The following is a 12656-nucleotide window of genomic DNA, read 5'->3' on the forward strand; positions in this document are numbered from 1 at the left end:
CAGATGTAATTCCCCCCCCCCCCCAGGGAAGACACACACATGGTGGTCACAGATGTAATTCCCCCCCCCCCCCCCCCCAGGGAAGACACACACATGGTGGTCACAGATGTAATTCCCCCCCAGGGAAGACACACATGGTGGTCACAGATGTAATTCCCCCCCCCCCCCCCAGGGAAGACACACACACATGGTGGTCACAGATGTAATTCCCCCCCAGGGAAGACACACACACATGGTGGTCACAGATGTAAATCCCCCCCCCCCAGGGAAGACACACACACATGGTGGTCACAGATGTAATCCCCCCCCCCCCCAGGGAAGACACACACATGGTGGTCACAGATGTAATTCCCCCCCCCCCCCCCCCAGGGGAGACACACACACATGGTGGTCACAGATGTAATTCCCCCCCCCCCCCCCCAGGGAAGACACACACATGGTGGTCACAGATGTAATTCCCCCCCCCCCCCCAGGGAAGACACACACATGGTGGTCACAGATGTAATTCCCCCCCCCCCCCCCCCAGGGAAGACACACACATGGTGGTCACAGATGTAATTCCCCCCCCCCCCCCTCAGGGAAGACACACACACATGGTGGTCACAGATGTAATTCCCCCCCCCCCCCAGGGAAGACACACACATGGTGGTCACAGATGTAATTCCCCCCCCCAGCGAAGACAACACATGGTGGTCACAGATGTAATCCCCCCCCCCCCAGGGAAGACACACACATGGTGGTCACAGATGTAATTCCCCCCCCCCCCCCCCAGGGAAGACACACACATGGTGGTCACAGATGTAATTCCCCCCCCCCCCCCCCAGGGAAGACACACACATGGTGGTCACAGATGTAATTCCCCCCCCCCCCCCCCCAGGGAAGACACACACACATGGTGGTCACAGATGTAATTCCCCCCCCCCCCCCCCAGGGAAGACACACACATGGTGGTCACAGATGTAATTCCCCCCCCAGGGAAGACAACACATGGTGGTCACAGATGTAATTCCCCCCCCCCCCCCCAGGGAAGACACACACATGGTGGTCACAGATGTAATTCCCCCCCCCCCCCCAGGGAAGACACACACATGGTGGTCACAGATGTAATTCCCCCCCCCCCCCCCAGGGAAGACACACACATGGTGGTCACAGATGTAATTCCCCCCCCCCCCCCAGGGAAGACACACACATGGTGGTCACAGATGTAATTCCCCCCCCCCCCAGGGAAGACACACACATGGTGGTCACAGATGTAATTCCCCCCCCAGGGAAGACAACACATGGTGGTCACAGATGTAATTCCCCCCCCCCCCCCCCCCCCCAGGGAACACACACACATGGTGGTCACAGATGTAATTCCCCCCCCAGGGAAGACAACACATGGTGGTCACAGATGTAATTCCCCCCCCCCCCCAGGGAAGACACACACATGGTGGTCACAGATGTAATTCCCCCCCCCCCCCAGGGAAGACACACACATGGTGGTCACAGATGTAATTCCCCCCCCCCCCCCAGGGAAGACACACACATGGTGGTCACAGATGTAATTCCCCCCCCCCCCCCAGGGAAGACACACACATGGTGGTCACAGATGTAATTCCCCCCCCCCCCCCCAGGGAAGACACACACACATGGTGGTCACAGATGTAATTCCCCCCCCCCCCCCAGGGAAGACACACACATGGTGGTCACAGATGTAATTCCCCCCCCAGGGAAGACAACACATGGTGGTCACAGATGTAATTCCCCCCCCCCAGGGAACACACACACGGTGGTCACAGATGTAATTCCCCCCCCCCCCCCAGGGAAGACACACACATGGTGGTCACAGATGTAATTCCCCCCCCCCCCAGGGAAGACACACACATGGTGGTCACAGATGTAATTCCCCCCCAGGGAAGACACACATGGTGGTCACAGATTTAATTCCCCCCCCCCTCCCCCCAGGGAAGACACACACACATGGTGGTCACAGATGTAATTCCCCCCCAGGGAAGACACACACACATGGTGGTCACAGATGTAAATCCCCCCCCCCCAGGGAAGACACACACATGGTGGTCACAGATGTAATTCCCCCCCCCCCCCCAGGGAAGACACACACATGGTGGTCACAGATGTAATTCCCCCCCCCCCCCCCCCCCCCCCCCCAGGGAACACACACACATGGTGGTCACAGATGTAATTCCCCCCCCAGGGAAGACAACACATGGTGGTCACAGATGTAATTCCCCCCCCCCCCAGGGAAGACACACACATGGTGGTCACAGATGTAATTCCCCCCCCCCCCAGGGAAGACACACACATGGTGGTCACAGATGTAATTCCCCCCCCCCCCCCCCCCCCCAGGGAAGACACACACATGGTGGTCACAGATGTAATTCCCCCCCCCCCCCCCAGGGAAGACACACACACATGGTGGTCACAGATGTAATTCCCCCCCCCCCCCCAGGGAAGACACACACATGGTGGTCACAGATGTAATTCCCCCCCCAGGGAAGACAACACATGGTGGTCACAGATGTAATTCCCCCCCCCAGGGAACACACACACATGGTGGTCACAGATGTAATTCCCCCCCCCCCCCCCCCCCAGGGAAGACACACACATGGTGGTCACAGATGTAATTCCCCCCCCCCCCCCCAGGGAAGACACACACACATGGTGGTCACAGATGTAATTCCCCCCCCCCCCCCAGGGAAGACACACACATGGTGGTCACAGATGTAATTCCCCCCCCAGGGAAGACAACACATGGTGGTCACAGATGTAATTCCCCCCCCCAGGGAACACACACACATGGTGGTCACAGATGTAATTCCCCCCCCCCCCCCAGGGAAGACACACACATGGTGGTCACAGATGTAATTCCCCCCCCCCCCCAGGGAAGACACACACATGGTGGTCACAGATGTAATTCCCCCCCCCCCCCCCCCCAGGGAAGACACACACATGGTGGTCACAGATGTAATTCCCCCCCCCCCCCCAGGGAAGACACACACACATGGTGGTCACAGATGTAATTCCCCCCCCCCCCCAGGGAAGACACACACATGGTGGTCACAGATGTAATTCCCCCCCCAGGGAAGACAACACATGGTGGTCACAGATGTAATTCCCCCCCCCAGGGAACACACACACATGGTGGTCACAGATGTAATTCCCCCCCCCCCCCCCCCCCCCCAGGGAAGACACACACATGGTGGTCACAGATGTAATTCCCCCCCCCCCCCCCAGGGAAGACACACACACATGGTGGTCACAGATGTAATTCCCCCCCCCCCCCCAGGGAAGACACACACATGGTGGTCACAGATGTAATTCCCCCCCCAGGGAAGACAACACATGGTGGTCACAGATGTAATTCCCCCCCCCCAGGGAACACACACACATGGTGGTCACAGATGTAATTCCCCCCCCCCCCCAGGGAAGACACACACATGGTGGTCACAGATGTAATTCCCCCCCCAGGGAAGACAACACATGGTGGTCACAGATGTAATTCCCCCCCCCAGGGAACACACACACATGGTGGTCACAGATGTAATTCCCCCCCCCCCCCCAGGGAAGACACACACATGGTGGTCACAGATGTAATTCCCCCCCCCCCAGGGAAGACACACACATGGTGGTCACAGATGTAATTCCCCCCCAGGGAAGACACACATGGTGGTCACAGATGTAATTCCCCCCCCCTCCCCCCAGGGAAGACACACACACATGGTGGTCACAGATGTAATTCCCCCCCAGGGAAGACACACACACATGGTGGTCACAGATGTAAATCCCCCCCCCCCAGGGAAGACACACACATGGTGGTCACAGATGTAATTCCCCCCCCCCCCCAGGGAAGACACACACATGGTGGTCACAGATGTAATTTCCCCCCCCCCCCCCCCCAGGGAAGACACACACACATGGTGGTCACAGATGTAATTCCCCCCCAGGGAAGACACACACACATGGTGGTCACAGATGTAATTCCCCCCCAGGGAAGACACACACACATGGTGGTCACAGATGTAAATCCCCCCCCCCAGGGAAGACACACACATGGTGGTGACAGATGTAATCCCCCCCCCCCCCCCAGGGAAGACACACACATGGTGGTCACAGATGTAATTTCCCCCCCCCCCCCCCAGGGGAGACACACACACATGGTGGTCACAGATGTAATTCCCCCCCCCCCCCAGGGAAGACACACACACATGGTGGTCACAGATGTAATTCCCCCCCCCCCCCCCCCCAGGGAAGACACACACATGGTGGTCACAGATGTAATTCCCCCCCCCAGGGAAGACACACACATGGTGGTCACAGATGTAATTCCCCCCCAGGGAAGACACACACATGGTGGTCACAGATGTAATTCCTCCCCCCAGGGAAGACACACACATGGTGGTCACTGATGTAATTCCCCCCCCAGGGAAGACACACACATGGTGGTGACAGATGTAATTCCCCCCCCCCCAGGGAAGACACACACATGGTGGTGACAGATGTAATTCCCCCCCCCCCAGGGAAGACACACACATGGTGGTCACAGATGTAATTCCTCCCCCCAGGGAAGACACACACATGGTGGTCACAGATGTAATTCCTCCCCCCAGGGAAGACACACACATGGTGGTCACTGATGTAATTCCCCCCCCAGGGAAGACACACACATGGTGGTGACAGATGTAATTCCCCCCCCAGGGAAGACACACACACATGGTGGTGACAGATGTAATTCCCCCCCCAGGGAAGACACACACACATGGTGGTGACAGATGTAATTCCCCCCCCCCCAGGGAAGACACACACATGGTGGTGACAGATGTAATTCCCCCCCCCCAGGGAAGACACACACATGGTGGTCACAGGTTTCATTGTTATTGTTGGATAAAACACCAACAAAAATGATTTTATAATAATTATGAATATATTTATAAATGAACAGAGAGAGCGCAACCTATACTGCTTGCTATTACGCTGCCATGGCAACTGATGGGACTATGATTATGTATTATTGCTGAGACTGGAAGCTGAATTACACTCTGAGGTGGGGGATCCTTGGCTCTTGACTGCTGTGTTTCCATGTTTCATGACTCTATCTCTTCTCTCTCTCTCTCTGCCCCACAGTCGGACTCGTAACCTGTTGGGCTCCCCCAGACATCGCCCTGCGAAGAAGGTCCACTTCATCAAGAACATGAGACAATACGACACACGAGGCAGCAGGTAGGTCTTAGAACACTGACTGAAGCCCTTCCTCGTTCTCTCAGAACACTGACTGAAGCCCTTCCTCGTTCTCTCAGAACACTGACTGAAGCCCGTCCTCGTTCTCTCAGAACACTGACTGAAACACTGCCTCGTTCTCTCAGAACACTGGCTGAAACACTTCCTGGTTCTCTCAGAACACTGGCTGAAACACTTCCTCGTTCTCTCAGAACACTGGCTGAAACACTTCCTGGTTCTCTCAGAACACTGGCTGAAACACTTCCTCGTTCTCTCAGAACACTGACTGAAACACTGCCTCGTTCTCTCAGAACACTGGCTGAAACACTTCCTGGTTCTCTCAGAACACTGACTGAAGCCCGTCCTCGTTCTCTCAGAACACTGGCTGAAACACTTCCTGGTTCTCTCAGAACACTGACTGAAGCATTTCCTCGTTCTCTCAGAACATTGACTGAAACACTTCCTGCCTCTCAGAACACTGACTGAAACACTTCCTGGTTCTCTCAGAACCAGTGGAGGCTCCTCAGAGGAGGAAGTGTAGGACCATCCTCAGTGAATTTCATAAAAATAAAAATAGTCAAACATTCAAAAAGTTATCCCTTTTAGATTAAACTATACTAAATATGTTCACGTGTCACCAAATAATTTATTAAAACTAAGGTTGTGAACGTTTAAACGTGGAAACCTTAACGTTAAGAAAAATCGCGAACATAATTAAAATCACAGTGCTGTTACCATAAAACATATACTTTTTCATGTTATTTCCTAACTAGACTATATGGCTTTAAAGGCCGGGGGAAAGTTGTGCAATTTAAATAAAACCAGAGAGGAAGATGCATATTTTAGGATACTTTGTTGAATTTGCGAGGCATGCAGGACAAGACTGTCAGATGCAGATGACCAAAACATATGAGCGGGGTTTTGCATGCTCCTCTTCCTCACTCTCACTGCTCTTTCTCTTCGCTAGTGATGGTTTTGCCTGCTCCTCTTCCTCCCTCTCACTGCTCTTTCTCTTCGCTAGTGATGGTTTTGCCTGCTCCTCTTCCTCACTCTCACTGCTCTTTCTCTTCGCTAGTGATGGTGTTGCCTGCTCCTCTTCCTCACTCTCACTGCTCTTTCTCTTCGCTAGTGATGGTTTTGCCTGCTCCTCTTCCTCACTCTCACTGCTCTTTCTCTTCGCTAGTGATGGTTTTGCCTGCTCCTCTTCCTCACTCTCACTGCTCTTTCTCTTCGCTAGTGATGGTTTTGCCTGCTCCTCTTCCTCACTCTCACTGCTCTTTCTCTTCGCTAGTGATGCGAGTGTGTTCAGTCTTCCGTCTGTTGCCTGTAGAATATCCTAGTTTATTAATGGGACCGGTGTCTCCGGGATACAGAGGTATCACTTCCTCCGTCTCCCAGAAAACTTCCTTCAGTTTTTTTTTTTCAGAACAGAACTGTAGATGAGGAATATACAGTATGTAGTAACTCTGATCTCCTAGGCCGCGGTCTTAATGCAAGGCTACAAGTTAACTTGTAGCCTGGAGAAGGTGGAAAGTTTTAAGTTCCTCGGTGTACACATCACGGACAAACTGAATTGGTCCACCCACACAGACAGCGTTGTGGTCACTAGCCACTTTAAACAATTCCACTTAATATAATGTTTACATACCCTACATTACTCATCTCATATGTATATGTATATACTGTACTCTATATCATCTACTGCATCTTGCCATCTTTATGTAATACATGTATCACTAGCCAGTTTAAACTATGCCACTTTATGTTTACATACCCTACATTACTCATCTCATATGTATATACTGTACACTATACCATCTACTGCATCTTGCCTATGCCGTTCTGTACCATCACTCATTCATATATCTTTATGTACATATTCTTTATCCCTTTACACTTGTGTGTATAAGGTAGTAGTTGTGGAATTGTTAGGTTAGATTACTTGTTGTTATTACTGCATTGTCGGAACTAGAAGCACAAGCATTTCGCTACACTCGCATTAACATCTGCTAACCATGTGTATGTGACAAATAAAATGTGATTTGATTTAACTGAAAGTAGCCCGCAGGTTAGAGAGGTGGGCCAGTAACTGGTAATGTAAAGCCAGTCCACAGACTAACTCCTCATTCAGAGGACCCTTATTATTATAATTATTATATGATCACCTTAACACCTGTTGGAACTTGGCTCTGTCTCTGCCTGTTGTTCTAGTGCTGGGGCTATTATTAAATCATTCTAGTGGGTCAGAGAGCATCACAAGGCTGCTGTTATGAGTGTAGACTGCTCCTTTAATACAATAGGAACAGAACACTCGGTCATCCAACAGAACACTCTGTCATCCAACAGAACACTCTGTCATCCAACAGAACACTCTGTCATCCAACAGAACACTCTGTCATCCAACAGAACACTCTGTCATCCAACAGAACACTCGGTCATCCAACAGAACACTCGGTCATCCAACAGAACACTCGGTCATCCAACAGAACACTCGGTCATCCAACAGAACACTCGGTCATCCAACAGAACACTCGGTCATCCAACAGAACACTCGGTCATCCAACAGAACACTCTGTCATCCAACAGAACACTCTGTCATCCAACAGAACACTCTGTCATCCAACAGAACACTCTGTCATCCAACAGAACACTCGGTCATCCAACAGAACACTCGGTCATCCAACAGAACACTCTGTCATCCAACAGAACACTCTGTCATCCAACAGAACACTCTGTCATCCAACAGAACACTCTGTCATCCAACAGAACACTCTGTCATCCAACAGAACACTCTGTCATCCAACAGAACACTCTGTCATCCAACAGAACACTCTGTCATCCAACAGAACACTCTGTCATCCAACAGAACACACTGTCATCCAACAGAACACACTGTCATCCAACAGAACACACTGTCATCCAACAGAACACTCTGTCATCCAACAGAACACTCTGTCATCCAACAGAACACTCTGTCATCCAACAGAACACTCTGTCATCCAACAGAACACTCTGTCATCCAACAGAACACTCGGTCATCCAGCAGAACACTCGGTCATCCAGCAGAACACTCGGTCATCCAGCAGAACACTCGGTCATCCAGCAGAACACTCGGTCATCCAGCAGAACACTCGGTCATCCAGCAGAACACTCGGTCATCCAGCAGAACACTCGGTCATCCAGCAGAACACTCGGTCATCCAACAGAACAGAACACTCGGTCATCCAACAGAACAGAACACTCGGTCATCCAACAGAACACTCGGTCATCCAACAGAACAGAACACTCGGTCATCCAACAGAACAGAACACTCTGTCATCCAACAGAACACTCGGTCATCCAACAGAACACTCGGTCATCCAACAGAACACTCGGTCATCCAACAGAACACTCGGTCATCCAACAGAACAGAACACTCGGTCATCCAACAGAACAGAACACTCGGTCATCCAACAGAACAGAACACTCGGTCATCCAACAGAACAGAACACTCGGTCATCCAACAGAACAGAACACTCGGTCATCCAACAGAACAGAACACTCGGTCATCCAACAGAACAGAACACTCGGTCATCCAACAGAACAGAACACTCGGTCATCCAACAGAACAGAACACTCGGTCATCCAACAGAACAGAACACTCGGTCATCCAACAGAACACTCGGTCATCCAACAGAACACTCGGTCATCCAACAGAACACTCGGTCATCCAACAGAACACTCGGTCATCCAACAGAACACTCGGTCATCCAACAGAACACTCGGTCATCCAACAGAACACTCGGTCATCCAACAGAACACTCGGTCATCCAACAGAACACTCGGTCATCCAACAGAACACTCGGTCATCCAACAGAACACTCGGTCATCCAACAGAACACTCGGTCATCCAACAGAACACTCGGTCATCCAACAGAACACTCGGTCATCCAACAGAACACTCGGTCATCCAACAGAACACTCGGTCATCCAACAGAACACTCGGTCATCCAACAGAACACTCTGTCATCCAACAGAACACACTGTCATCCAACAGAACACACTGTCATCCAACAGAACACACTGTCATCCAACAGAACACACTGTCATCCAACAGAACACACTGTCATCCAACAGAACACACTGTCATCCAACAGAACACACTGTCATCCAACAGAACACACTGTCATCCAACAGAACACACTGTCATCCAACAGAACACACTGTCATCCAACAGAACACACTGTCATCCAACAGAACACTCTGTCATCCAACAGAACACTCTGTCATCCAACAGAACACTCTGTCATCCAACAGAACACTCTGTCATCCAACAGAACACTCTGTCATCCAACAGAACACTCTGTCATCCAACAGAACACTCTGTCATCCAACAGAACACTCTGTCATCCAACAGAACACTCTGTCATCCAACAGAACACACTGTCATCCAACAGAACACTCTGTCATCCAACAGAACACTCTGTCATCCAACAGAACACTCTGTCATCCAACAGAACACTCTGTCATCCAACAGAACACTCTGTCATCCAACAGAACACTCTGTCATCCAACAGAACACTCTGTCATCCAACAGAACACTCTGTCATCCAACAGAACACTCTGTCATCCAACAGAACACTCTGTCATCCAACAGAACACTCTGTCATCCAACAGAACACTCTGTCATCCAACAGAACACTCTGTCATCCAACAGAACACTCTGTCATCCAACAGAACACTCTGTCATCCAACAGAACACTCTGTCATCCAACAGAACACTCTGTCATCCAACAGAACACTCTGTCATCCAACAGAACACTCTGTCATCCAACAGAACACTCTGTCATCCAACAGAACACTCTGTCATCCAACAGAACACTCTGTCATCCAACAGAACACTCTGTCATCCAACAGAACACTCTGTCATCCAACAGAACACTCTGTCATCCAACAGAACACTCTGTCATCCAACAGAACACTCTGTCATCCAGCAGAACACTCTGTCATCCAGCAGAACACTCTGTCATCCAGCAGAACACTCTGTCATCCAGCAGAACACTCTGTCATCCAGCAGAACACTCTGTCATCCAGCAGAACACTCTGTCATCCAGCAGAACACTCTGTCATCCAGCAGAACACTCGGTCATCCAGCAGAACACTCGGTCATCCAGCAGAACACTCGGTCATCCAGCAGAACACTCGGTCATCCAGCAGAACACTCGGTCATCCAGCAGAACACTCGGTCATCCAGCAGAACACTCGGTCATCCAGCAGAACACTCGGTCATCCAGCAGAACACTCCGTCATCCAGCAGAACACTCCGTCATCCAACAGAACAGAACACTCGGTCATCCAACAGAACACTCGGTCATCCAACAGAACAGAACACTCGATCATCCAACAGAACACTCGGTCATCCAACAGAACAGAACACTCGGTCATCCAACAGAACACTCGGTCATCCAACAGAACAGAACACTCGGTCATCCAACAGAACACTCTGTCATCCAACAGAACACTCTGTCATCCAACAGAACACTCTGTCATCCAACAGAACACTCTGTCATCCAACAGAACACTCTGTCATCCAACAGAACACACTGTCATCCAACAGAACACTCTGTCATCCAACAGAACACTCTGTCATCCAACAGAACACTCTGTCATCCAACAGAACACTCTGTCATCCAACAGAACACTCTGTCATCCAGCAGAACACTCGGTCATCCAGCAGAACACTCGGTCATCCAGCAGAACACTCGGTCATCCAGCAGAACACTCGGTCATCCAGCAGAGCACTCGGTCATCCAGCAGAACACTCGGTCATCCAGCAGAACACTCGGTCATCCAGCAGAACACTCTGTCATCCAACAGAACACTCTGTCATCCAACAGAACACTCTGTCATCCAACAGAACACTCTGTCATCCAACAGAACACTCTGTCATCCAACAGAACACACTGTCATCCAACAGAACACACTGTCATCCAACAGAACACACTGTCATCCAACAGAACACACTGTCATCCAACAGAACACACTGTCATCCAACAGAACACACTGTCATCCAACAGAACACACTGTCATCCAACAGAACACACTGTCATCCAACAGAACACACTGTCATCCAACAGAACACTCTGTCATCCAACAGAACACTCTGTCATCCAACAGAACACTCTGTCATCCAACAGAACACTCTGTCATCCAACAGAACACTCTGTCATCCAACAGAACACTCTGTCATCCAACAGAACACTCTGTCATCCAACAGAACACTCTGTCATCCAACAGAACACTCTGTCATCCAACAGAACACTCTGTCATCCAACAGAACACACTGTCATCCAACAGAACACTCTGTCATCCAACAGAACACTCTGTCATCCAACAGAACACTCTGTCATCCAACAGAACACTCTGTCATCCAACAGAACACTCTGTCATCCAACAGAACACTCTGTCATCCAACAGAACACTCTGTCATCCAACAGAACACTCTGTCATCCAACAGAACACTCTGTCATCCAACAGAACACTCTGTCATCCAACAGAACACTCTGTCATCCAACAGAACACTCTGTCATCCAGCAGAACACTCTGTCATCCAGCAGAACACTCTGTCATCCAGCAGAACACTCGGTCATCCAGCAGAACACTCGGTCATCCAGCAGAACACTCGGTCATCCAGCAGAACACTCGGTCATCCAGCAGAACACTCGGTCATCCAGCAGAACACTCGGTCATCCAGCAGAACACTCGGTCATCCAGCAGAACACTCGGTCATCCAGCAGAACACTCGGTCATCCAGCAGAACACTCGGTCATCCAGCAGAACACTCGGTCATCCAGCAGAACACTCGGTCATCCAGCAGAACACTCGGTCATCCAGCAGAACACTCGGTCATCCAGCAGAACACTCCGTCATCCAGCAGAACACTCCGTCATCCAACAGAACAGAACACTCGGTCATCCAACAGAACACTCGGTCATCCAACAGAACAGAACACTCGATCATCCAACAGAACACTCGGTCATCCAACAGAACAGAACACTCGGTCATCCAACAGAACACTCGGTCATCCAACAGAACAGAACACTCGGTCATCCAACAGAACACTCTGTCATCCAACAGAACACTCTGTCATCCAACAGAACACTCTGTCATCCAACAGAACACTCTGTCATCCAACAGAACACACTGTCATCCAACAGAACACACTGTCATCCAACAGAACACTCTGTCATCCAACAGAACACTCTGTCATCCAACAGAACACTCTGTCATCCAACAGAACACTCTGTCATCCAACAGAACACTCTGTCATCCAACAGAACACTCTGTCATCCAACAGAACACTCTGTCATCCAACAGAACACTCGGTCATCCAACAGAACACTCGGTCATCCAACAGAACAGAACACTCGATCATCCAACAGAACACTCGGTCATCCAAC

At 50.8% G+C, this 12656-nt stretch overlaps 1 protein-coding gene across 2 annotated transcripts in view; it reads left to right on the plus strand.

Annotated features, from left to right (window-relative positions):
- Window positions 1-12656, plus strand: part of LOC129829470 (CDK5 and ABL1 enzyme substrate 2-like) — a 121062-nt gene that overhangs the window by 31061 nt on the left and 77345 nt on the right. For both annotated transcript variants that reach the window (XM_055891171.1, XM_055891169.1), the window contains exon 2: window positions 5125-5220. In XM_055891171.1, the coding sequence (XP_055747146.1) occupies window positions 5125-5220 (96 nt within the window). The remainder of the gene's footprint in view (window positions 1-5124; window positions 5221-12656) is intronic.

This window comes from Salvelinus fontinalis, chromosome 31, assembly GCF_029448725.1.
Source record: "Salvelinus fontinalis isolate EN_2023a chromosome 31, ASM2944872v1, whole genome shotgun sequence".
Classification (NCBI taxonomy): Eukaryota; Metazoa; Chordata; class Actinopteri; order Salmoniformes; family Salmonidae; genus Salvelinus; species Salvelinus fontinalis.